The sequence below is a fragment of the Choloepus didactylus genome, chromosome 9 (genome assembly GCF_015220235.1).
Source record: "Choloepus didactylus isolate mChoDid1 chromosome 9, mChoDid1.pri, whole genome shotgun sequence".
NCBI classification, from domain to species: domain Eukaryota; kingdom Metazoa; phylum Chordata; class Mammalia; order Pilosa; family Megalonychidae; genus Choloepus; species Choloepus didactylus.
This window is the reverse complement of record NC_051315.1, coordinates 20,352,715-20,379,983: the sequence shown is the minus strand read 5'-3', so window position 1 is coordinate 20,379,983 and position 27,269 is coordinate 20,352,715. Positions and strand designations below refer to the sequence as shown.

Below are 27,269 nucleotides of genomic sequence, written 5' to 3'. Positions count from 1 at the left end.
TCCTACCATACTCCAAGAAAATTAACAAACCATAATCATTCCTGAGCATTCTGGTATCATTAAGATCACCCTCAATATCTTAAATATCTTATCTGTTCTTAATAGATTACTGTTCCCCCTTCACTGGTTGCTATCTATCTCTAGGTCCCCTACTTTCTACATTATAAAAGACTTATTTTATATTTTTCACAGAGTTCACATTAGTGGTAACATACAATATCTCTCTTTTGGTGTCTGGCTTATTTTACACAGCATTATGTCTTCAAGTTTTATCCATGTTGTCATATGTTTCATCTCTTTCCTTTTTACTGCCACGTAGTATTCCGTCATTATATATATATATACCACATTTTGTGTACCTGTTCATCTGTTGAAGGACATTTGGATTGTTTCCACTCTTGGCAATCGTGAATAATGTGGCTGTGAATGTCGGTGTGCAAATGTCACTGCTTTCAGATCTTCTTGGTATATACAAAGAAGTGAAATTGGTGAATCAAAGGGTGACTCGATATCTAGTTGTCTAAGGAATGGTCAGACTGTCCTCCAGAGTGGCTGTACCATTATACAGTCCCAATAAATAAGAGTTCCAATTTCTCCACATCGTCTCCAGCATTTGTTGTTTTCTGTTTGTTTAATGGCAGCCATTCTAACTGGTGTGAGATGATATCTCATTGCGGTCTCAATTTGCATCTCCCTAATAGTTAGTGAAGAGGAACATTTTTTCATGTGTTTTTTAGCCATTTGTATCATTCCTCTTCAGAGAAATGTCTTTTCGTATCTTTTGCCCATTTTATAATTGGGCTGTTTGTACTATTGTCATTGATATGTAGGATTTCTTGATATATGCAAGATATCAGTCTTTTTTCAGATACATGTTTCCAAATATTTTTTTCCCATTGAGTTGGCTGCCTTTTCCCCTTTATGACAAATCCTTTGATGTACAGAAGCTTTTAAATTTGAGGAGTTCCCATTTATCTATGTTTTCTTTCATTGCTTGTGCTTTGGGTACAAGGTCAAAGAAGCAACCTCCTAATACAAGGTCTTGAAGATGTTTCCCTGCATTATCCTCTAGGAGTTTTATGATACTGTCTCTTATATTGAGGTCTTTGATCCACTTTGAGTTAACGTTTGGATATGGATATCCAGGTCTCCTAGCCCCATTTGTTGAAGAGACTGTTCTGTCCCAGTTGAGTGGATTTGGGGCCTTAAAAAGATCAGTTGACCATAGATCTGGGGGCCTATTTACAAATTCTCAATTTGATTCCATTGATCAATATGTCTATCTTTGTGCCAATACCATGCTGTTTTGACTACTATGGCTTTATAGTAAGCTTCAAAGTCAGGAAGAGTAAGTCCTCCTGCTGCATTTATCTTTTTCAGAAAGTTTATAGCAATTCAAGGTATCTTTCTCTTCCAAATAAATTTGATAAGTAGCTTTTTCAAGTCTGCAAAGTAGATTGTTGGAATTTTGATAGGAATTGCATTGAATCTGTAGATGAGTTTGGGTAGTATTGACATCTTAACGACATTTAGCCTTCCCATCCATGAACACAGAATATTTTTCCATCTCTTTAGGTCCACTTCTATTTCTTTTAGTAAAGTTATGTAATTTTATGTGTAGAGGTCTTTTACATCCTTGGTTAAGATTATTCCTGCGTACTTGATTTTTTTAGTTCCTACTGAGAATGAAATCTTTTTCTTGAGTGTCTCTTCAGTTAGGTCATTTCTAGTACATAGAAACATTGCTGACTTATGTGCAATAATCTTGTATCCTGCCACTTTGCTAAATTTGTTTATTAGCTCAAATAGCTGTGTCATTGATTTCTCAGGGTTTTCCAAATATAAGATCATTTCATCTGCAAACAATGACAGTTTTATTTCTTCCTTTACAATTAGGATGCCCTTTATTTCTGTGTCTTGCTGAATTGCTGTGGGTAGAACTTCTAACTCAATGTTGAATAATAATGGTAACAGCAGTCATCCTTGTCTTGTTCTGAGCTTTCAGCCTCTCACCTTTGAGTATTATGCCGGCTGTGGGTTTTTTATATATGCCCTTTATTATATTGAGGAAGTTTTCTTCAATTCCAAACTTTTCAAGTGTTTTTATCAAAAAATGCATTCTGAATGCTTTTTCAGCATCTACTGAGACAATTGTTTGATTTTTCCCTTTTGATTTGTTAATGTGTTGTATTACGTTGATTGATTTTCTTATGTTGAACCATCCTTGCATGCCTGGAATGAACCCCACTTGGTCATGGTGTATGATTTTTTTAATGTGTCTTTGGATTCTATTTGCAAATATTTTGTTTTGAGAATTTTTGCATCTATATTCATGAGGGAGAGTGGCCTTTTGTTTTCCTTTCTTATAGCATCTTTACCTGGTTTGGTATTAGAGTGATGTTAGCTTCATAAAATGAGTTAGATAGTGTTCCATTTTCTTCAGTTTTTTTGAAAGAGTTTAAGTAAGATCAGTGTCAGTTCTTTTTGGAAAGATTGGTAGAATTCCCCTGTGACACCATCTGGCCCTGGGCATTTATTTGTGGGAAACTTTTTGATGACTGATTGGATCTCTTTTCTTGTGATTGGTTTGTTGAAGTCTTCTGTTTCTTCTCTGGTCATTCTAGTTTGTTCATGTGTTTACAGGAAATTGTCCATTTCCTCTACATTATCTAGTTTGTTGGCACACAGTTGTTCATAGTATCCTCTCATGATTTTTTTTTTTATTTCTTCAGGTTCCACAGTAATGTCGCCTCTCTCATTTATTATGTTGTTTATTTAGGTGTTCTCTCATTTTGATATTGTCAGTCTAGCTAAGGGCTTATCAATCTTGTTGATCTTCTTGAAGAACTAACTTTTGGTTTTATTTATTCTCTCTATTGCTTTTTGTTCTTGTTATTTATTTCTTCTTTAATCCTTGTTATTTCTTTTCTTCTACTAGTTTTAGGATTAGTTTGCCATTCATTTTGTAGCTTCTTCTGTTGTTCCATTAGTTCTTTGATTTTAGCTCTTTCTTCCTTTTTGATGTATGCATTTAGAGCTATAAATTTTCCCCTCAACATCACATTCCCTGCTTCCCATAAGTTTTGATGTGTTGTGTTCTCATTTTTATTCATCTCTAGATATTTAGCAATGTCTCCTTTAACCCACTGATTATTCGGGAGTGTGTTGTTTAACCTCTAGATATTTGTGAATGTTCTAGATCTTTGATGGTTATTGACTTCTAGTTGTATCCCATTGTGATCAGAGAATATGCTTTGAGTAATTTCAATCATTTACATTTATTGAGGCTTGTATTATACTCCAGTGTATGATCTATCCTGGAGAAAGTTCTATGAGCACTATAGAAGAATGTATATCCTGGTGATTTGGGATGTGATGCTTTATATGTGTCTGTTAAGTCAAATTTATTTATCACATTGTTTAGGTTCTCAATTTCCTTATTGGTCCTCTGGTTGATGTATCTATAGGGGAGAGTGGTGTATTGAAGTATTTCACAATTATTGTGGAAAAATTTATTGTTTCCTTCAGATTTGTCAATGTTTTTCTCATGTACTTTGGAGCTCACTGATTGGGTGCATAAACATATATGATTGTTATTTCTTGTTGTTGAATTTTCCCTTTTATTAGTATATAGTGGCCTTCTTTGTCTCTTATGACATCCTTGCATTTAAAGTCTATTTTATCTGAAATTGATATTGCTACCCCTGCTTTCTTTTGGCAGTAGCTTGCATGAAATTGTTTTTCCATCCTTTCACTTTTAATATCTTTGTGTCTCTGGGTCTAAGATGCATCTCTTAAAACCATATTAATGATTCATACTTTTAAATTCATTCTGCAATGTATACCTTTTAATTGGGGAGTTTAATCCATTCACATTCAGTGTTATTACTGTGAAGGCAGTTCTTGAATCAACCGTCTTATCCTTTGGTTTTTATTTGTCAGATGCATTTCCCCCCTCTCTTTATTTCTGTTAAGGTACATTTACTAAAACTCTTCAGTTCTGAGCCCTTCTTCAGACCTCTCTCTCCTTTCTTTTTTTCTCAGCCAGTACAGCTCCCTGTAGTATTTCTTGTAGGGCAGGTCTCTTGTTAGCACATTCTTGCAGCATTTGTTTGTGAAAATTGTAAGGTCTTCCTCAAATTTGAAGGAGAGTTTTGCTGGATAAGGAATTCTTGGCTGGCAATTTTTCTCTTTCAGAATTTTAAATATATCATACCACTGCATTCTTGCCTTCATGGTGGCAGCTGAATAGTCACAACTTAGTCTTATGTGGTTTCCCTTGTATGTGGTGAAGCAGTTCTCTCGTGCTGCTTTCAGAAATTTCTCCTTCTCTTCAGCATTTGACAATCTGATCAGAATATCTGTTATTCTATTTGGAGTTCGTTGGGCATCTATGATTTACTTATCTATGTCATTTAGCAGGGTTGGGAAGTTTTTCCCAACAATGTTTTTGAATAGTCTTCCTAGCCCTTTACTCTTCCCTTCCCTTTCTGGAACGCCAATGATTCTTACATTTGTGCACTTCATGTTGTCCATCATCTCGCTGAAAACTATTTAAAATTTTATTTTTTTCACCATTCATTCTTTTGTGCTTTCACTTTTCATCATGTGATCTTCGAGTTCAATGATTCCTTTCTCTCCCTCTTCAAATCTGGTCTTATATGTCTCAAGAATCTTTTTAATTTGATCAGCAGAATCTTCTATTTCCATAACATCTGCTATTTTTTTTAATTTACTCTTGAAAATTATTCTTTATGCTCTTCTAGGGTCTTCTTTATATCCTTTATATCCTGAGCCATGGTCTGTATGTTTGTGAATATTTCTTTGACTAATTGCTCCAAATTCTGTATCTCCACTGGCTTTTTAATTTGGGCATTTGGATTATCAGTATCTTCTGATTTCTTCATATGCATTATAATTGTCTGTTGTTGTGGTCTCTTGGCATTTGCTTATGTTCATAAGGTTCTTTTAGGATACCCTCAAGTCAGTTCTCCCCAACTTCATCTATGCATAAGTGGGGGTCCAAACTGCGTGGAACTCCTATCAATGTGCCAGTTCTCCATGTGCATTGGGGGCCACCAGCCCTGTGGGTGGGGTGTGTGCCCAATGCAGTTTGGCAGGGAGACCACTCCAGGACACAGTGATCCCAGCCTTTCCTGGGGCTGCCAGTGGTGTATCCTGGGTCTGCAGACCTGCGTGTCTCCCCCCTCCAGTTAAAATGTCCTACAGTCCCTCTCTGCAGGGCACCCACAGGTCCCTGGGATTAGGAGAGGTTCCTGGCACTTTGGTGTGGCATTCCTGCCTCTAGGCTGTTCACACCATGGGCTTCTGTGGAGGTAGAGTGGACACCATTGCAAGCCTGCCAAATCCTGAATTACCTCAAGGAGGGTTTTGGCTGCAGTGCTTTGAAGGGGTGTCTCCCAGCCAGCTGCAAAGATGGCTGCATGGGGCATGGAAAGCTACCCCCTTCTGCCCTGGTCTGCCTGCTGCAATGGCCAGTCCCTGGCACAGGGGCTCTTGGCCACGAGTCTGCTCATCTGTGGCTCCACTGCCTATTCCCCAGTGGCTTTCTGTGCCAAACACTCACCTGCTTGTCCGTGGCTCTGGCTGTCCACTCCCCAGTGGCTTTCTGTGTGGAACACTTACCTGTCTCTGAAGACAGCCTCTCAGTTTCTCCAAGTACACAGTCACTATGGGTGTAGGAGTCCTTTCCCAGCTGGTGGAACCCTGGAGCCACTGTTCTGGAGCACTTTCTGTCCTTTATGTAGTGTTTTCCATGGAGGAGAATTTTGCTCTGTCTCTTTTAATCCATCAACTTGCCCCCCCCCCCACCCATTTGTGTTTAAGATTTTATTCTTTAATTTCCACATATAAGTGAATTTTCCCTGTTGAATTCTAGATTCGTTCCATTGTGGTCAGATAAGATAATTGATATGATTTCAGTTTCTTAAAGTTTATTAAGACTTGTTGTGACCTAATATATGGTCTATCCTAAAGAATATTCTGTGTGCTCCTGAGACTATGTATTTTGCTGTTGTTGGATAAAGTGATCTATATATGTTTTACTCTTATTGGTTTATAGTATTGTTCAGGTTCTCTATTTCCTTATGTATCTTCTGTTTAGATGTTTTATCCATTATTGAAAATGGTATATTGAGGTCTCCTCTTAACATAAAACCATTGATTTCTCCCTTCACATCTGTCAGTGTTTGCTTCATATGTTTTGGGGCTTTGTTCTTAGGTGCATATGTTTATAACTGTTATATTTTCTTGAGGAATTGATCCTTTTATCAATATATACTCCTTTGTCTCTTTTAACAGTTTGTGACTTTAAGTATCTTTTGTGTGATATTAGTATAGTTAACCTACTCTCTTTTGGTTACTATTTGCATAGAATATTTTCCCATCTGTTTCAGTTGTTGTTAAAGCTGCCAGAAAGCAATATACCAGAAATGGATTGGCTTTTTCAAAGGAGATTTTTTAGGTTACAAATTTACAGTTCCAAAGCCATGAAAATGTCCAGATTAAGGCATCAAGAGGAAAATACCTCCTGTGAGGAAAGGCTGCTGGCATCCAGGTCTCTCACATGGGAAAGCCCATGGTGACATCTGCTAGTGCTTCTCTCCTGGTTCTAGTTTCAGTGAGTGTCTTCAGATGTCTCTGGGAAGAAACTCTCTAAGTTACATGGGCTTTTACTGTCTTTTACTGGCTTTTACTTTCTAAGGACCCTCTTCACAAAGGACTCCAGTGAACAATTAAGACCCATCTCAAATGGGCTGGGTCACATCTCAAATGAAACTGCCTTATCAAAATGTCCCACCCACAGTAGTTCTGCCCCCACAAGAATGGATTAAAAGAATATGGTCTTTTGTGGGGTACATAACATATTGAAACCAGTAGACCATCCTTTTATTTTCAACCAATTTATGTTGTCTCTTGCAAACAGCATATAGTTGGGTCATGGTGTTTTTATGCTTGTTGTTTGTTTGTTTTTTAATCAATTCTGCTATTCTCTGCCTTTTGAGTGGAGAATTTGACCTGTTTACATTTAAAGTAACCACAGATAATGCAAAACTTTCTTCTGCCATTTTGCTATTTGGGTTTTGTAAATCTTCTACCTTTTTGTTCTTCAGTGTTGCTATTACTGCCTATTTTTGTATTTAGTTGTTCTTTTATAATAAGCTTCAGAATCCTTTGTCATTTCCTTCTGTGTATATTATTCAGACATTTTCTTTGTGGTTACCATGGGGATTAAATTTAACATCCTAAGTCTATAAGAAAATCATTTGAGTTGATGACAACCTAACTCCAGCTGCCCCCACCACCACCATCTTTGTGCTGGTCTTCTCATAGATTAAATCTTTATATAATGTGTGTCCAAAAGGGAATCCAAAAGTGTAGATTTATCATTACTTCTTATGCATTTGAAATTTAGATCTTATAGGATGTAAGAAGAAGTGTTACAATCCAAAAATATAGTGGTACTGGCATTCATATTACCCATGCAGATAGATTTATGGAGACCTTTGTTTCTTCATGCAGCTTTGATCTATTGTCTAGTGTCCTTTCCTTTCCTCCTAACTCTCTTCAGCATTTCTTATTAGGCTGCTCTAATGGTGAGGAACTCCCTCTATTTTTGTTTATCTAGAATATATTATTAACCTTTCCCTCATTTTTGAATGACAGTTTCCCAGGTATAGAATTGTTGCTTGGCAATTATTTTCTTTCAGCACTTCAATATTTCATCCCATGGTTTCTCATAGGACATTGGAACTTAATCTTTTTGAGTCTACTTTGTTCATCACGCATCGCTTCTCTCTTCAGCTTTCAGGAATATCTCTGTCTTTGGCATTCAACAGTTTGATTGTGTATTTCTCAGCATGGATCTCTTTGAGTTTATCCTGTATAGAAGTGAGCTTCTTGGATGTGCATATTAATGTTTTTCATTAAATTTGGGAAGTTTTCAGACATTGTTTCATATATTCCTCCTGCCCCTTTCTCTTGCCATTCTCCTTTTGGGATTACCGTAATGAGTATATTGGTCCACCTGATCATGTCCCACAGGACTCTCAGGATCTGTTCACTTTTCTTCATTCTCTTTTCTTTCTATTCCTCATACTAAATCATTTCACTTGTCTTATCTTCAAACTCATTAATTTATTCTTCTGCCAGACCCACTATGCAGCTGAACTCCTCTAGGGAATTCTTCATTGCAGTGATTGTGGTCTTCATCTCCAGTATTTGTTTTGTTCCTGTTTATGATTTCCTTCTAGGTCTTTATCATTTTTAAAAACCTTTAAAGATCATTTTCCCAATTTCCCCATCTTTCAGTTTTCCTTTAGCTATTCAAGCATATTTTAAGATATTTTTTTTAATTAGAGAACTTGTGGGTTTGCAGAACAACCATGCATATAATACAGGATTCCCATATACCACCCTATTATTAACAACTTGCATTGGTGCAGTATATTTGTAACAATTGATGAAAACACATTTTTATAATTGTACTGTTTACTGTAGTGTGCATGGTTTAACTTAGGAGTCACTGTGTAGTGTAGTTCCATGGAATCTTAAAAAATTTTAATTCTGTTACCATATATACAACTCAATATTTCCCCTTTTAAGCACATTATGTTATTTCATATCATTGAGACCATTCACTGTTTGTCCTTTGTATCTGGCTTATTTCCCTTAACATGATGTCTTCAGGGTTCATCCATGTCATCACATGTATCAGGAATTCATTCCTTTTCAGAGCTGAATAAAATTACATTCTATGTATATATCAAATTTTGTTTACCCATTCATCTCGTGCTGTACACTTGGGTTGCTTCCATCTTTTGGAAGTTCTGAATAATGCTGCTGTGAACATCAGTTTGCAAATATTTGTTTGAGTCTCTGCTTTCAGCTCTTTGGGGTCCATACCAAGAAGTGGCATCGCCAGGTCATATGGTAATTCTATACTTAAATTTCTGAGCAATCATCACTGTAGCTGCACCATTTTACATTGCTACCAGCAAAGAATGAGTGCTCCTGTTTCTCCAGATCCTTAAGAAAGCTGTTAATAATCTGTTTTTTTTTTTTTTAATAGTAGCCATTCTAGTGGGTGTGGCACGGTATCTCGTGATAGTTTTGGTTTTCATTTCCCTGGCAGCTGATGATGTTGAGCATCAGTTCATTTGCCTCTTTGGCCATTTGTATATCCTCTTTGGGGAAATGCCTGTTAAAGTCTTTTGACTATTTTTTAATTGGGTTGTCTTTTTGTTAAGTTGGAGGATTTTGTTACGTATTCTGGATAGTAAATCTTTATTGGATAAGTGGTTGTTGGTTTACTTTCATGATAAAGTCCTTTGAGGCACAAACTTTTTTTATTATGATGAGGCCCCATTTATCTATTTTATTCTTTTATTGCTTCTGCTTTGGGTTTAAAGTCTAAGAAACTCTTGCCTAACACAAAGTCCTGCAGCTGTTTTCATCTAGGAGTTTTATAGTTCTGGTTTTTATATTTAGGTCTTTGATCTATTTTGAAATGATTTTTGTATGTGGTGTGAGGTAGGGGCTCTGCCTCTTTCTGTGGCAAATGGAGACCCAGTTTCCCCAGCATCATTTGTTAAGAGCCTATTCTGTCCCAATTGAGTGGTCTTTGTGCCCTTCTCAAAAATCAGATGGCTATAAATGTGATGATTGATTTCCAAACTCTTAATTCAAGTCTATTGGTCTACATGGCTCTTCTTGTTCCAGTACCATGCTGTTTTGATTACTGTGGCTTTCTTATAAGTTTTTTAAGGACAGGAAGTGTGGGTCTTCCAAATTTGTCTGTTTTCAAGATGGTTTTGGCAATTTGGGGTCTCTTACCCTTCCATATAAATTTGATGCTTAGATTTTCCATTTCTGCAGGGGAGGTTCATGGAATTTTGATTGGGATTGCATTGATGTTTTAAATCTCTTTGGGTAGGGTTGACATCTTCATGATATTTCATCTTCCAATCCACAAATATGGAATGTCTGTCCATTTATTTAGGTTTTTGATTTCTTACAGCAAGCTTTTATAGTTTTCTGTGAACAAGTCCTTTACATCCTTGGTTATATTTATTTATATTCTTTTGCTCTTCTGAATTGATTTTTTTTCTTGGTTGCTTCTTCTGATTGTTCATTGTTTGTATATGGAAACCTTACTGATTTTGGGGTGTGGATCTTGTACCCTGCCACTTTGCTGAATTAATTTATTAGCTTATTTATAGAGTAGAGTCATGTCATCTATGAACAGGGTGAGTTCTACTCCTTTCCATTTCGGATGCCTTTTATTTCTTTTTCTTGCCTAATTGCTCTGGCAAGAACTTCCAATACAAGGTTTAATAACAGTGGTCACAGTGGGCATCCTTGTCTTGTTCCGCATCTTAGAGGAAAAGTTTTCAGTCTTTCACAATTAAGTTTATGCTAGCTGTGGGTTTTTCGTATATGCCTTTTACCATGTTGACTAAGTTTCCTTCTATTCCTAGTGTTCTAAGTGTTTTTATCAAGTAGGGGTGCTGGATTTTCTGCATCAGTTGAGATGATCATGTTACTATGGTGCATTACAATAATTGATTTTCTTATGTTTAACCACCCTTGCATTCCCAGGATAAATCCCACTTCATCATAGTGTACAATTATTATAAAGTGCGGCTGGATTTTATTTTTTTAGTATTTTGATGTGGATTTTTGAATCTATAGCTATAAGAGATATGGGTCCGTAATTTTCTTTTCTTGTGGTACCTTTATCTGGCTTTTGTGTGAGGAAGATAATGGCCTCAGAGAATGAGTTAAGTTTTTGGAAGAATTAGAATAGAATTGCTATTAATTCTTCTTATAATGTTAGGTAAAATTCCCCTGCAAAGCCATCTGGTCCTGGCCTTTTCTCTGGGAGGTTTTTTATTCTAATGCAATTTCTTAACTAGTTATCAGTTTGTTGAGATCTTCTGTTTCTTCTTGAGTCAGTGTAGGTAGGCAGTTCGTGTTTTAACAATTTGCCCATTCCACCTATGTGTATCGAATTTATTGAGTACTAGTTGGTCATAGTATCCTATAGTCCTATTTCAGTAGGGTCAGCAGTTACGTCCCCCTTTCCTTTTTTTATTTTTGTTATTTGTGTCCTCTCTTATTCTTTGTCAGTCAAGCTAAAGATTTGTCAATTTCATAGCTATCTTCAAGGAACCAACTTCTGGTGTTATTGAATCTCTTTTTAAATTTCATATATAGTATCTTTTATTCCATACTGTTTTCTACATATTCTTTCAGATTCTTCTTTATGTTCTTCTAGTGTCTTAATATCCTTTTTGTCTTTACACATTTTCTGTTATTTCTTTGAAAAATTCAGGAGATGTGTTTGAGCCTTTGTGATTAGTTGTTCCAGATTCTGTTTCTCCTTTGCTTTTTTGATCTGTTCCTTTCATTGGTCCATTTCTTGAGTTTGTGTGTCTTGTGATTTTTTTTTTTTTTGGCTATATTGGTCATCTGATTATCTCGATGGGTTTATTCTAAAGGTCGGTTTCTCTCCCTTGTGTAGGATTTAGTTGTTGCTACTACTCTGTTTTGTTTTAGGGCACTACTCTGACAGTTCAGTTGTTCATATTTCTTAGCCAAAACAGGGCCAGATACCCATGTCTGGGGTGCAGACCAGCTCTGATTTGCCTAGGATAGGGTGTGGAGAGGCTCTGAGAGGCCCCCTTGTTTTCCTCCACACTTTCAGCATGCAAAGCAGATGGTGCTGTTCATTTTTTAATCATCCTTAAAAGCTTTACCTCCTGCAGCCCTGCAGCATTGGACTGGGAGAGGTTGAAACTGCAGGGTTCCTGTGCCCTCACTTCCCTGGCCAAAATCTGGCTCAGTATTGGGTTGTGTCCCCTTTTCCTTGGGGCGGAGGACTCCCACAGCCACCCCCCAGGCAAGGATCAGACCTCCCACTGCTTTTTACTCAAGGGTAGGAGATGGGCACCTGGACCCAGGGCTATAATTAGAGTCTCTGTCCACATCTTCTCAGATTCTTTGTCCTTCAGTGACCTGGGTTTTGAAATGTCCTCCCCTATCCCCCAGGTCCCCAAACTGCTGATTCGGACAGTTTCTGCCTGGATAGTTGCTGCTTTGGGGAAAGAAGTAGATTTTGCTATTCGCCCCCTAATCCTCCATTTTGGAAATTCCTCCTTGCTGCCCTTTTGTGTTCTGCCCTCCGCTGTGCCTTGAGTCTTGTTTTGGGTCCCTGTGTCCCCAGTGGGAGGTGGGAGGGATTCTAGCCACTGCCTCTAGGTAATTCCCAAGCTGTGTGGGACTGATTGAGGGATAGGGGAGAGGACCAGCCTGCCTGGGACAGAAGTTTCCTGCCTGATATTTTTATCTTTCTTTGATTCAACATTTGTAGGATCGTTCTCCAGTCTTTACCTTCTTCCAGACTTCTGAACAAGTGAAATTTGTCTTTTTTTTTTTTTTTTCGCTGAATTTCTGGGGAGAGGTTTTCAGTAGCTCTCTTATGTCACCATGTTGAGCTCTATTTTTTTTTAAATATTCTCTGTGTCATTTATCTCCACTGTAAAATTTACTACTTCCTCCTTTCTACTAGCTTTGGGTTTAGTTTGTTCTTTTTCTATTTTTTCGTTTTGATATTCAGTTTCTGATTTAGAATCCTTCTCTTTTTTTAATGTAAAGATTTAGAGCTATAAATTTCCCAGTTAGCACTTCCTTTGCTGCATCCCGTAAGTTTTATATTGTATTTTCATGTTCATTCACCACAAGATACTTCCTAATTTCTCTTTTGATTTCCTCTTTAACCCATTTCTTGTTTTAGAGTATGTTGTTTAGTTTTACATATGTGTGAATTTTCCATTTCTCCCTGCTATTGATTTTTGGCTTCATTTTTTTTGGTTGGAAAAGGCGTGTTGTATGATTTCTGTATTTTTAAATTTGAAACTTGTTTTGTGACTTGCAGTATGGTCTGTCCTGGAGAATGATGCGTGCACACTCAAGAAAATATGTATTCTGTTGTTGGGTTAAGTGTTTAATATAGGTCTGTTAAGTCTCGTTGGTTTAGAGTACTGTTCAGGTCTTCTAGTTCCTTTTTTATCTTCTGACTAGATGTTCTATCCATTGACAGTGGTCTGTTAAGCTTTCCTACTATTAGTGTGGAACTGTTAATGTCTTCCTTCAAATCTGTATTTCCTTCACATAATTTGGGGCTCTGCTGTTATGTGGATGTATATTTATAATTACGTCTTCTTGTTTAATTGACCCCTTCATCAGTATATAATGACCATCTTTTTCTGTCATTACAGGTTTTGACTTACCTATTTTACCTGATATTAGTATAGCTACTACAGCTCTCTTTTGTTTACTATCTGTATGGAATATTTTTTTTTCCCCATCCTTTCACTTTCAACCTACTTTTGTCTTTAAGGTGATTCTCTTGCAGACAGTCCACAGTTGGGTCATGCTTCCTTATCCATTCTGCTGATTTCTACCTTTTAACTGGAGAGTTTAATCCATTTACATTTAAAGTCACCACTGATAATGTAGAACTCTCCTTTGCCATTATTTTATTTAGTCTTTGTAAGTTTTATACCGTTTGTCCCTCAACTCTTCTGTTAATGTCTACTTTTGTACTAATGTGATTTTTTGTGTTGTACCATATTGAGTGCCTTCTCATTTCTATCTGGATATATTTTTCATGTATTTCCTGTGGGGTTAAAATTTAACATCCTAAATATAAAACAATCATATTTGGTTTGATAGCAACTTAATTTTAATAGTGTAAATATAAACTTTTCCTATTCCATTCTGTCCCACCACCTTTTTTTTGTAGTTGTCACCAATTATATCTTTATACATTGTATGTCCTAAACCAGAAATTTATCATTACTTTTTATGCATTTGCATTTTAGAACCTGACGGAAGAAAGAAGTGGAGTTATGCAGCAGAAAAACACAATGCAATAGTACTGACATTTATAATTACTGGATGTCTATTTCTTTATGCTGCTTTGATCCACTATCTAGTGTCCTTTCCTTTCAGTTTGAAGAACTCCCTTTAGCATTGCTTGTAGAGCCGGTCTTTTGGTGACGAACTCCCTCAGCTTTTGTTTATTGGGGAATGTCTTCATCTTCCACACAAAATCCTTGGTTGGTAGTTGTTTTCATTCAGAAAAAGTATTTCAACCCAGTGCCGCCTTGTCTGTATGGTTTCTGATGAGAAATAGGCATTCAATCTTATTTGGACTCTGTTGTACATACCATGTTCCTTTTCTCTTGTAGTTTTCCTTATACATAACATGTTCTTGTACATAACATGTTTTTTTTCTTTTGCAGTTTTCAGACCTGTCTCCTTGTGATAGAGTATATGTTTATCCTGTATGGTGTTCTCTGGGCTTCTTGGATGTGCATATTCACATCTTTTGTGAAGTTTGGGAAGTTCTCTCATTGTTTCTTTGACTTCCTTCTTCCCCTTTCTTCCTTCTCCTTCTGGGACTCCTATAATTCATATATTGCTACACTTGACAGTGTCCCATGAGGTCTCTTAGGCTATTTTCACTTCCATAATTTTTTTCTTTCTGCTCCTCAGTCTGACTTATTTCAACTCTCTTGTCTTTGAGTTCGCTAAGTCTTTCTTGCAGCTCCAATCTGCTGTTGGAACCCTCCTGGGGATTTTTCATTTCAGTTAGTGTGGTCTTTAACTGCTAGTTCTGTTTGGTTCCTTCTTAAAATTTCTCTTTGTTCATTCAGTGTTTTTTTCTGTCATACTATAGTTCTTCCTCTGCCTTTTTCTTCCCTCCTTCAGCACGCTGAAGATTGTTTTTAGGATCCTGCCTGTCCAGTCTGTCCACTGTCCTGTCCTCTTCATTGGTGTTTTCCTTGATTTGTGTTCTCTTCCTCTGGATGGTCCATCATCTCTTTCTTTGCCTTGTAGTCTTTTGTTTCACACTGGACATTCTATTTTTTTAAAATATTCACTGCAGGATTTATTCCCTGAGATGTCTGTTTCTGGATTTTGTTACCAGTTGGTGATTTGATAGAGATTTTCTTGCGTGTCAGCTCCTATCAGCAAGGTCCACCCAAGGCAAATGCAAACTGCAGGGTCCTCTGTGTGTTTTCTGGGCCTGTGCCTTGTCCTGGGCTGTGCTTGTTGGTTGCTTTGGCGTTCCACTGTTTACGGGAACTCGAATCCCCCTCTGTTTCCCAGGATTCGGACCTTCTCCGTCTCCTAGGTGTTCAAAGCAGGTGAGCTTTTGCCCCAGGCCGTCCACCTCCATAGTTCCTTAACACTCCTTTCCTTGTCTCAAGCTGCTTTTGCCTGGAGGGCAAATCCTGGGAGGGGAGGCACCCAGAGCGGGTTTCCCCAGGTCAGTCTTTCCCAGCCAAAACAAGGCGTGGGACCCATGGAGGGGGCACAGACTGACTCCAAACCGCCCTGGGGAGGGGATCAGGAAGGGTGCTAGGAGCTGCTTCCACCACTCCCCAAAGCTGTGCTTTCTCCACCTGCACCCCTCATCTGCAGGCCTGTGGAAGTGTAGCATCTTTAAGGCTCGTGCTCGGCCTTTTTCCGGCATAGAATGGACTCACAAGGCCCTTCTTTCTTCTTCTGAGGTCCTGGGAGAGGCAGGTTGTTTCCATTTCTTTGCAGGTTATAAATCATCAGCTTTTCTGCCCTAGCCTCAGCCCCATCCCATGTCTCTGAAAGGCAGTTTTACACAAGTATGTCTGCCACTTTAGAGTAAAAAGCTTCTCCCTTTTCTCAAAGCCCTCTATAATCTTGATTTTTCCCTATCTCTGTTTGTGTAGCACCTCTTACCTGCTTCCTCTAGCATCACCAACAGACAGGTCACCTCTATTTGCCCGTCATTTACTTTGATGTCTCGAGTTTACATTTCCCTTTGTTTGCTTAGAAACCTCTGTCATTGCATCCACTCTTCCCTAAAGCATTTCTAGCTCTAGTTTGCAAGACAGAGACTTGCACTGTGGGAGGCCCATGGTGGCCAACAGCTGCCCTGGTTTGGAGCAGCCAACCAGCAACATCTGTCTTCAGGTCCCTGGTACCAGACCTGTTTCCCTTTTCTTGCTTTCTGAGTCCAGTAAATGCCCCCCTTTAAATGGAGGTTTCAAGCTTCCCCTTCAGAGAATCTTACTGGTAGTGCCGTGAACACCAACTTGAGGGCTTTCCCCTGGCCACAGATCCCCCTGCCTTTTGATGAATTGTTTCACAACTAATGACATCCAGGGTCTCGTGCTACTTATCCAACTAACTGCTTCATTGATTCTTAGCCCTGCAAACGTGGGTGTAAAAAATAAATCCCCAGCCACGTCACGCCATAAAAAGGCGAGTAGCATAGGGTGTGATACCATTCACTAACACATGCAGACAGTTTGTTTCTTGATGGGTGTGTATATAAATGTATAGAGAAAGGCCTGGCGGGAGGCATATCAGGTGGATTAAATTCTTACCTCTGGGGAGGTCATAGGGCATTTTTTACCTTATCCAACAGCTGTAACTTTTTAAAAGTGGAAAATACATTCAGTGCCTTTTTTTAAAATTGATTTTTAGAAATTCGCTTAAAGGATAAATAGTTCATTGAAGCTGAACAGGCAAAATGACTGTCAGTGCCGTTAACATTTAAAAAGTTAGTAAGAATGTCTGTAGACATGCAATAGTATAAAAAACGTTGAGACTTTGGGAAATCTATTAATAGGCATATTCCTGTAACATATTCCTTAGCAATCAAGTAATATCCCCCCACCCCTCATCTTCTGTACTTAGGCTTTATCTAACCAGACCTTCCAGGATATTCAAACAATGCTAGAATAGTGATCCTTACAAATGTGCAATTATAGAAAAGAATGACATAAAATTGCATGCCTTAAAAGTTTATGTACCAAAATGCTAATATTTGTCTCTTGGTGGTAAGATGGTTGAGGAGTTTTTGAGGGGTGGGGTGGGGGGTTGGGGCTGCTTGTTTCTCTGTGTGGTCAAATTTTTCTATAACATATATTTTAATGAAAATTAATAAAAGTTCTTTCTACTAAAAAAAAAAAAAAATTGCATGCCTTAATGTAAATCTTAATTATATCTTTACTTCCCACTTCAAACTTTCAGGCAGTTCATTTTTTTACCCAAAGCAGCAATTTTCAAGCAGCAAAAAGTACACCTGCCCAGCCACACCTGCAGGAATCTGAGGGGCAAAAACAGGCCTGACCATCAATGGGATGTGTGTATTCCTCAGCTATGATGGGCTGGAAACACAGTGGAACTGAGAAAGGTTGAATTTTAGTATTAAATCTCATTTGTAAGAAAAAGAATTCATCAATACAAAACAGCCCTCCCACACACAGGCACTAAAAGCTATCTTTGATGATGCCGAGTAAAGCCAAACACACACAAAAACAAAATGCCATTTTTATGATTAACTAGCTGCCTGCTTGGCCGTACAATCATATGGACCCGACAGCATGGAGGTGCAATGCTACATTCAGATCTCCACTGATGCACCTTCTAGCTGTGTGGCCTTGGGCAAGTTACTGAACCTCTCTGGTTCCCCAGCTCTAAATCAGGGATGATCATGGAAGCTCCCACCCATGATAGGGTAGTTTTGGGTAGTACAGCCTTAAAATCATGTGTAGCATAGAGGAATGCTCATAGGTAAGCATTTCTTGGTATCTGAATTGAGTCAATTTCCACCTTTAGGAAGTCAAATGATAATTCCAGACCCCCTATTTTAATGAGTATGTTGCAATTTGGACATGCTGGCCCTCCAGTCTTAGCAGGCAGCGTCTCTGTGCACATTACTGAGTGCAGGCTTTGTGATGACTTGGCCAATGGTCCCCTTAAAAATCAGGGGCCCTTCAGAAGGCATCTGATTTGTGCCGGTTAGAATTGGTCTTTATTCAGAGAATTCCAGGATTTAATAAACACCTCCTGCCATGAGTTTTAAAGTAATAATAGAGATAACATCTAGAACTGCATCTCCTGGTCCTCCCTGGCATTAATTTGAACAACAGAAAGATCCCCTACCCACAAGCTCTGTGTCTAGTACACAGTGTGAACTCTTTTGTAAAAACAACTAGGCTTTGGTTTTAACAGTTCTTTATTCCCTGGTATATTTAGCTGCTACTGGCATCCAAAACAGCTTCAGGGGCTTTGTCAAAACTGGTGAAATGATGAGTGCTTTCTTCACCATCTATCCTGTGTACTCTGGGAGGCTCAAAAAAACACACACAGGTCCCTCCCTGTCCCACTCCCAGTTTGTGGGAGGAGACAGGGAGTGCCATCGCCTGTGCTTCATGGGTGGCAGTCCTTTTAGCAGCACACGTTAACCCAGCTCCTTCGGGTCTGTGTTGCAGGAATCATGTACCGCAAGTCTTGTGCCTCGTCAGCAGCCTGCCTCATTGCCTCGGCCGGGTACCAGTCCTTCTGCTCCCCTGGGAAACTCAATTCAGTGTGCATCAGCTGCTGCAACACCCCTCTCTGCAACGGCCCCCGGCCCAAAAAAAGGGGCAGCTCCGCCTCCACTCTTCAGCCCCAGCTCCTGCCCACTGTTCTCCTGCTCAAGCTGACCCTCTTCTTGGCACCCTGCTGAAGCAGAAGGGGATTCCAGCCCCTGCAGTTGTTCTTTTAACCCTTGCTCACCCCCTCTCCCCGATTTTCTCTTGGGTGCCCCTTTATTCTGGGCAGGGAAGGGAGGTTGTTCTCATTCTTTTTGTTCCTTTGCAGTTAATGAAAAAGCTCTGTGTAAGACAATTTTGTAAGCTCTGAAAAAATTCAGTCTGACTGAATTTGCAGTGAGTACTTCAAGGAAGGAAAGGGGGAGTGGAAGTCCACCCCCCCCCCACCTCAACATCTTTGTACCGGAGTCAAGGCCAAGCTGGTGGACTCGGCCCTTAGAAGACACGAAGGTGGGTAACTGCCTTTCCCCAGCCTTCTAGCCTCCACTCCAGGTTTCCTTTAGGGCCATTCACGCTTCATGCTCCTGCACCCCGTCCTCTGCGGTAGAAATGGCTTGGGCAGCTGCCGCCATTGGTTTCATCTCGGAGTCGGGCTCTAGCAAATGGAGACTGGTGAGCTGCTGGGGCTTAGAGTCAGGGTTGGCCTCGCTCTGGAAAGTGCTCAAGAAGACCTTGTTGGGTCTCCGGGCCGAGGAACCGCGCCGGAAGGAGGAGAAGATCAAGGGGCGGGCGGAGCGCGCGCCGCGGGCCGTGCAGTCGAGCTGGGCGCGCCGGTGCCGCTCGAGGTTGGCGTGCGGCAGCGCCAGGCGGCAGCGCAGCGCCTGCGCGAACACCCGGCGGAACTGCTGCGAGGAGACGTTGTACAGCAGCGGGTTGAAGACCGAGCTGAGGTAGAAGGAGGTGTCCGAGAACGGGAGGAGCCTCATGTAGACCCGGAAGTAGGCCCGGGTCCAGTCGTGCTTGGGCTGCGCGGCAGCCATGAGCCTCCGAATCTGGTTTGGCAGCCAGCACACTGCTAAGGTCACCACGATGAGCCCTGGGCGGAAGGAGAGAGGGAAGAGAGCGTGAGAACCCCCAAAAAACCCACGCAACGTTTAGCCCTGCAGTTCTGTACTTAAGGGCCAGGAAATTGGTATCATTTTTCAATGTCGTGCTTGACAGCTGCTTTTGCCACTAGCAAAAAGAAAGGAATTGAATGCTGTTGCCGGGCCGGGGGAGTTGGCTGTGTTAAAGACCATTAAATGCTTTAGACAGCTTATTTATACCTGTTTTTTGTCTGTTAATTTAGAAAATGTTTTCACTGATATGTGTGTATCCAGAAAGCATTTTATGGACTCGATGAATTCAGTCTTGTCTTTTTGCTTTAAAAAAAAAAAAAAAAAAGTATGTGTACAGCATAGCCATGGTAGACTAAACAATATTTGTATTTTTTTTAGCTGTCTGCATAAAGAGCTGAGATCTTTTCAGGTTAAATGGAAGTATTATCCCTTTGGTAAGGAGAAAACCTATTTATTTATACTGATTCTGCATTCAGTTTCAGGGGAAGCAAAATCAGAAGTAGCCTGCCACCGGGAATGCTTTTTGAACACATGTGCTGGGAGTACACACCTGTAATTAGGATGCTTGTATCAGCAAGGGCATCTGTTTCTTTTCAAACACTATTAGATACATTGTCTCTTCCACCCTCATGGGGGGGGGAGACAATTATCCCAAAACAATAGAAAATCTTAAAATCCCTTCAACTCCATCTTAGATTCCAGCCACTCATGCCTTATTTGCCTCTGCAGCACTGAGCGGCAGCGTGAAAAGCCCAGAAAAAGAGCACATCTGAGAGAAGAGGGACCGAGACGCAGATTAAAGATTGACTGCATGTACCTTTCTTTGCATGTGCCACATTTACATTCTGTCTTATACAACATTGCTGGTTCTACTGACCTCTGACAGAGAAAAGGATGACGTTCCATGGAAGACCACACGTGTCATGAGTGTACAGTGACAAAAAAAAAAAAGCTAACAAGAAAGGGAACATCCAGGATCTGCCAAGCATCTGTTCTCTTCTCTTGGGGAGCTGTGACCAACATGTAAGTTCCCCTTTGGGAAGCTGATATCTTACATCAGTGCTTTAGATTTTTGGAAAGGATTCCTCCCTCTTCCAAATTTGAGTAACAAGGAAACTACCCGATTTTCTAGGAAACCACAGAAAGCAGTTGCTGGCAATGAGCCTTTCCTGCCTCCGATCCACTCATGGTAAATACTTTGTTACTAAAAGCAAAAGGAACAAACAGCCTGTTGATGCATCTAGGGTTACCATCCTCACATGTGTTTGCCTCCCATCCCTTGTCTGATGGTGGAGGTGCCCTGGGTGAGCACAGCTCCCTCAACAAATCCCAGCTGTCTGCAGGGAGGGCCTGGGAGACTCTGCTCCCCTGATAATAACCAAGCATTTTTCCTGTGAAACCTCAACCAGGCTTGAAGAACAAACCAATTTGCATATGTCTTTCCTTTGAGTTTGCATCCCTGAGAACACTTAGTAATCCTAAAATTAAAACAGGCAAGGTAACATTGAGCTGATGAAAAGGCCAAACAAAAAAACAAAAAACACTTCCAGTCAAGACCATATTTGGAATAATCTGGGTTGTACCTGCTGTATGGGAATTTTAAAAGTCAACATCTTTCTGTGGTTTTTTTTTTGGATTTTTTTTTTTCATTGCTTTGAGAAGTGCTGGTGCTTCCAGCCACCTGGGCAACTCCGGTTCAATTTTAGGTTACTTCTCCATGGTTCCACCTTCTGCAGCTCTGACTGAAAGGTTTACTGTGTTAATTGTGAAGGAGCCAGGAAGCTTGCCATACCTGGGGAAGTATCATGTCTTCACAAAGTTTTAGCTTTTTTTTCCTCTCCCCTGAGGTTCAGAAAACAGGCACAATTGTCTTTATCTGAGGACTTACATGTGTGTTCAGCTGCACCGTGGAAAGCTGTACTGCAGGTAGAAGGGATCGAGGAAGGCAACGACACATGGCTTATTTATACTTGCCTCGGGTTGAACATAGCCCAGCTTTTACAGCCCAGAAGAGAAAGGAAAGTGGGGTTGTGAGGCAACAAGGTAAGAGGATTATAAAATTGTTTTGGCTCCTTGTTCTCCTGAGCTCTTTTTTTATACAGCCCTCCTCCTCCTGTGAATTTCAACCCCTTTGCCTAGCTTCAGTTGTCTGAAACTGATCTTCCCATTAACGAAAACAGAGTCTGGGGAAAAGCAAGACCCCACACATCAAGGTAGAAGGCCAGCGACAGGTGCAGAGAGGGTTATGAACAGGTATGTTGCTCTACGATTGAGTGCACCAAAGGAGACAGCTCAGTCCGAATACGTAGCAGAAAACGAAGACCAAGACAAGATGCTTCAATGATGAGGGGGGAAAAGGGTAAGCTCACCTTCTAAGAGTAGCATGGGCAGACATGAGAGCAAAGACAAACTTAGAGAACAAGGGAGACAGAAATGGACAGTGATTCAAAAATTAGGTCTTGAGATAAATCATGAATAATGCAGACTATTCATTGAGTTTTCTCTATGTCAGCTTCTGTGCTCAGCCCTCTGTTTATTTCCCAAGCATTTCCCATTCCTGACAAGAACCTGGTGAAGTTGGAACTGTTGTTATCCTCATTTTATAGACAAGGAAATTGGGGCTCAGGGACGGTTGGGTTCCTAAGCATGAATATGTGTGTGTATGTGCACCAAAGACACAATATTGTCTATTGCTCATTGTTTTATCACAAGCAAGAAAAGTGGACATTAATCATAATTCCACCACTTCAAGAGGCTATAAAGCTGTAGTCCTGTCCTTTAAAAATATAAAGTAAGGCATATATGTAATTTTTAAATGTTGAGTAGCCACATTAAAAAAGTAAAAAGATTGGTTTTACCTATCTTAATTGTTTAATCCAAAATTATCATTTCACATGGAACTTCAGCCTATTAATAGGAAAATTAATGAGATGATTTACATGTTTTCTCATTCTAAGTCTTTGAAACCAACTGTGTCTTAACTCTTCCAATACCACTCAATTTGACTCAACCACAAGTGGGCTAGTAGCTACAGAACTACACTGCACACAAAGTAACAAGAGGCCCCTTTTTCATTCCCTTCCCAGCCACATACCCAGAGAGTCATGTGAAAGCAAGAAAAGCCTCAAGGAAACTACCAGGTAGCTTTCATTGATCAGCCTATGATTGCCACAGTGCAACTCATTCTGAATCCTGAGTGTACATTCTTAGCAATAATTTAGAACAGATTTTTCCAATCATTTTATGCAAAGCTTTCTATCTTAAAGGAACTGCTAATTAGTTAAATCTTAAAATGTACTTGGCATTCTTCATTCTAAACCTTGCCTAGCCATTCTGGAATAATGCAGATTGCACCACCTACTGGACAGGGATATTAGAATATATTTCCCCCACCTCTCCTGGAGGTGGGAAAAACAGCTGGTGCATCCTGTGCTTGGAAAAACAATTTTGTCCCTGGAAAATGGAGTACTGGCCATGCAGGTACAGCCAAGAATATGAGATGTGTGCTCGGGGGGAATATAATAGAGGTTAGCATCTTGGGGGCAGGAAAACCAAGCCTGGCCCTTTGTAAAATTCACTATTTTTAAATGACAAGTAAGTGTCTGTTATTTTAGATGCCACACTGTGAGACTAAATACCATATCCAAATATAACTTCATTCCGGCTGTTGGCAATTGGTTCAGCTGTAGTCTCAGCTGCTCTGTAGCTAAGACAAAGCTTTAAATTCTTATTCACACCTTAATGGAGAGTATTAAAGATTTGACTACATTTACATTTGACTTCATCAATTTGGACTTGTATATTACATTTGGAAAAATCTATAACCCTCTGGTGTCTGTGGTGTCGCATGCAGCCCACAGTTAAATATTTTGAGCGTGAAATTGAATGAAGATCAGTGAATTCAACCCCCTCATGTAAAGCAGGTAAACTGTTTTAACTGAGTATTGATAGCTCTGTATTATACTCTGATGGTCTTTCACTCAGGGTTAAGAAATACCTCCATATCTTACCTTCTTTTTCTACATAAAGCACTTTCATTTTCCCTCCTCCATCACCACCCTAATATGACAAGCACCAGTCGATGAGGACACAGATTTATTCTCAGCAGTCATGTTGTTTAAAAAACAGAAGTAACACAGATATCCAACAACAGCCTGCAATGAAGCTTGAAATTTCAACAGCATTGGAGTCAGCCTGCTTGGTTTAATCTCCAGAAGTGCATTAGGCTGCGCTGCCTGGGATGTGTGGGCATTGGTGTGCCAGACACTGCACTTTTGTTTAACATTGCCCCTAACCTTTAAAGTGAAAGCAACTGTGTGTCCCCAGATCTCATTTTAGATTCATCAGAGAATGTTAGAGTGGAATGAGACCTCAGCGACCAGCTGCCTAACTCCTTCATCTAACAAGTGATGAAACCGAGGCAGGTCAGCAGATCAGGACTCCTTGGACCTTGCCTTGCTATTCGGAACACTGGATTCTACTCTAGACTGAGAAGTGAGCCTTATGAATTGTTTTTAATACAGTTGTGTCCTCCATCTCCCAGTTTTAGGCTCAAGTGCTGATCACTCCGAGCGTGGAATGTAAGACAAGGCAGTTCTATCTCAGACTGTCTCAAGTCAACCGTACATCTTCTCTAGCCATCATCTTGATTCAGTTTTAGAACAAGATATCTCAAAAAAAAACAGGCATTCTGCAAAACCCTAGAACATGTGTGTTCTCCCCAGAGGAGAATGAAGTACCAGCCCACAGGTGCTGAAGTATGTTTGGAAAACAAAATGCAAGCCCAGGTCATGACTTAGTCTCCCAGCCTACAATGACACCATCCATCCATCCATCACATCTGTTTTTTTTTTTTTTTTAATTCAGTTTTATTGAAATACATTCACACACCATACAATCATCCATGATATACAGTCCACAGTATGATAACATAGTTATGCGTTCATCACTACAATCTAAATATTTTCCTTACATGAGAAAGAACCAGAACAAGAATAAAAAATAAAAGTGAAAAAAGAACACCCAAATCATCCCCCCATCCCACCCCATTTGTCCTTTAGTTTTTATCCCCATTCCTCCACTCATCCATACACTAGATAAAGGGGGTGTGATCCACAAGGTCTTCACAATCACACTGTCACCCCTTGTAAGAGTCCAGACTGCTGGGGTTGGAGTTTGGTAGTTTCAGGTATTTACTTCTAGCTATTCCAATACATTAAAACCTAAGATGTGTTATCTATATAGTGCATAAGAATGTCCACCAGAGTGACCTCTCGACTCCATTTGAAATCTTTCAGCCACTGAAACTATTTCGTCTCATTTTGCATCTGCCCTTGGCTTTTTACGTATTAGGTGAAGGTAAAATGAAATAGGACTTTAACAAGCAATCCACTGTCCACACTATGATAACATAGTTATGCGTTCATCACCACAATCTATCTCTGAACATTTTCCTTACATCAGAAAGAACCAGAACAAGAATTAAAAATAAAAGTGAAAAAAGAACACCCAAATCATCCCCCCATCCTACCCCATTTGTCCTTTAGTTTTTATCCCCATTCCTCCACTCATCCATACACTAGATAAAGGGGGTGTGATCCACAAGGTTTTCACAATCACACTGTCACCCCTTGTAATCTACATTATTATATAATTGTCTTCAGGAGTCCAGACTGCTGGGTTGGAGTTTGGTAGTTTCAGGGATTTACTTCTAGCTATTCCAATACATTAAAGCCTAAGAGGTGTTATCTATATAGTGCATAAGAATGTCCACCAGAGTGACCTCTCGAGTCCATTTGGAATCTCTCAGCCACTGAAACCATTTCGTCTCATTTTGCATCCCCCTTTTGGTCAAGAAGATACTCTCAGTCCCACGATGCCGGGTCCACATTCATCCCCGGGGGTCATACTCTGTGTTGCCAGGGAGATTTACACCCCTGGGAGTCGGGTCCCACGTAGGGGGGAGGGCAGTGAGTTCACCTGTCAAGATGGCTCAGTTAGAGAGCGAGAGGGCCACATCTGAGCAACACAGAGGTACTCAGGGGGAGACTCTTAGGCACCATTACCTACAACTTTAGACTCTCCTTTGTGGTAATGAGCTTCATAAGGGCAAGTCCCATGTTCGAGGGCTCAGCACATCAAACCGCCAGTCCCAATGTTTGTGACAACATCAACGCCAGTCCAGGTGAGGATGTCCAACACATCTGCACCTTCCCCCAGATCCTTGGGGCTGGGGAAGGGGAGGCTGTAAATATGGTTTTTATTATCTGGCCAAATTACTCTAGGATGTGTCACTATTTCACTCCAGCCTATACTAACCTACCATATCTCACTTCCTATTCAAAGTTCCGTGCAATTGCATCACATCTGTTTTTTATGTAAGTACTGGTTAGAAAAGTCTACTTAGCTAATGGTAAGCCCAGAAGACCTGGAAACTTGACCTCTCCCCCAAGAAAAGGTATTTTATATGATTTCCAGAAAGCTTAGAGATTTGCTTTTCCACCTGGTGTTGGAGTCCTAGTTGACTGTATCATGGAAGCCGGAGGGGGTGGATTGAGGAGGATTTAGGATTTAAACTGCCCTGTCCCAAATTTCTAACTTCTCTCACCCTGACCACAGTGATCAGGAATGGGACTCCCCCCCACCCCCCCAAATTTAGGTTCAGGACTTTGTAGCCAGCCAAGAAATGATTGCTGAGTGAATAATCTGTAAGACACCATTGGACTAGGCACTAATGATACAAAGCATCCTGATGAGGATAACAAGGTGGGGACCACCTGGCGGCTTTGCTAAGCATCAGGAGAGGGGTCTGTGCAGCACATCATGACAGCATCGGGAAGGGCTGGCTGGCATTCCCAGAGGCAGAAACACTCAGACAAAATGAAAGGAGAGCGCGAGTTAGCCTGGAAAAGGGCAATCCAGGCAAAGACCCAGCATGAGCAGGGATGGCGGAATACAGTGGGGCTGCAGCGAAGGGGTGGGTGGAGACAGTGGGGAATGGCTGTGGTTAGAGAACACTCCATGAGCTTTTGTGTACAATAAATTAACTTGGGTATAGTAGGGTGAGGAACATCTGCTTGTCAACTGACATTTAAATAGCAATTGCCAGTGGAAAGTAAGCATATGGTTAGTTGAACGGGGAGCCAGGGGGAGACAAATACATCGAATAAAAGGTTCTAGCACTGTCTCAATTTATGTGTTTGTGTTTTCCAATCTGCTTCTGCAAGCCAGTTGAAATGGGTGATCTCACTCGCTGACCTTATCCGACTCGAGGAGCCCACATCAGCACCACCTTTGGTTTAGTCTCTAACCTCTAGGACAGTGGTTGTCCAAGTGGGACCCCTGGCCCCATCAGCATCACCTGGGAAATTGTGCAGCCTTTATGTAAGTACTGGTTAGAAAAGGCTACTTAGCTAATGGTAAGCCCAAAAGACCTGAAGCCTTGACCTCTCCCCCAAGAAAAGGTATTTTGTATGATTTCCAGAAAGCTCGGAGATTTGCTGGACCCACTGAATCAGAACCTCTGGGAGTGGGGCTCAGCAATCTGCATTTAACAAGCCCACCAGGTACTTCTGATGCATGCTCAAGTTTGAGACCCACAACTCTTAAGAGAAGTGCAACCTGAGGTGGAGTTCAAGTCAGGGGACAGTTGGAGGGGCCCATCGCTGACCTTTGCTTGCCTTTTGAAGCACCGTGTCTGAATGACCATCTGAACTGACAATGACCAAGAACTCCCTCCTGGTGGTGCCTCACTGCA

General features: G+C 40.4%; 2 protein-coding genes across 2 annotated transcripts in view; one reads left to right on the top strand and one right to left on the bottom strand.

Annotated features, from left to right (window-relative positions):
* The window catches only part of LYPD1 (LY6/PLAUR domain containing 1), a 96,058-nt gene extending 73,405 nt beyond the window's left edge, over positions 1–22,653 (top strand). Inside the window, exon 3 of the mRNA XM_037850409.1 lies at positions 18,354–22,653. Within this exon, the coding sequence (XP_037706337.1) occupies positions 18,354–18,589 (236 nt within the window). The 3' untranslated portion in view covers positions 18,590–22,653. The remainder of the gene's footprint in view (positions 1–18,353) is intronic.
* GPR39 (G protein-coupled receptor 39) overlaps positions 18,080–27,269 on the bottom strand; it is a 258,562-nt gene continuing 249,372 nt past the window's right edge. The window contains exon 2 of the mRNA XM_037850408.1: positions 18,080–19,491. Coding sequence (XP_037706336.1) covers positions 18,965–19,491 — 527 coding nt within the window. The 3' untranslated portion in view covers positions 18,080–18,964. The remainder of the gene's footprint in view (positions 19,492–27,269) is intronic.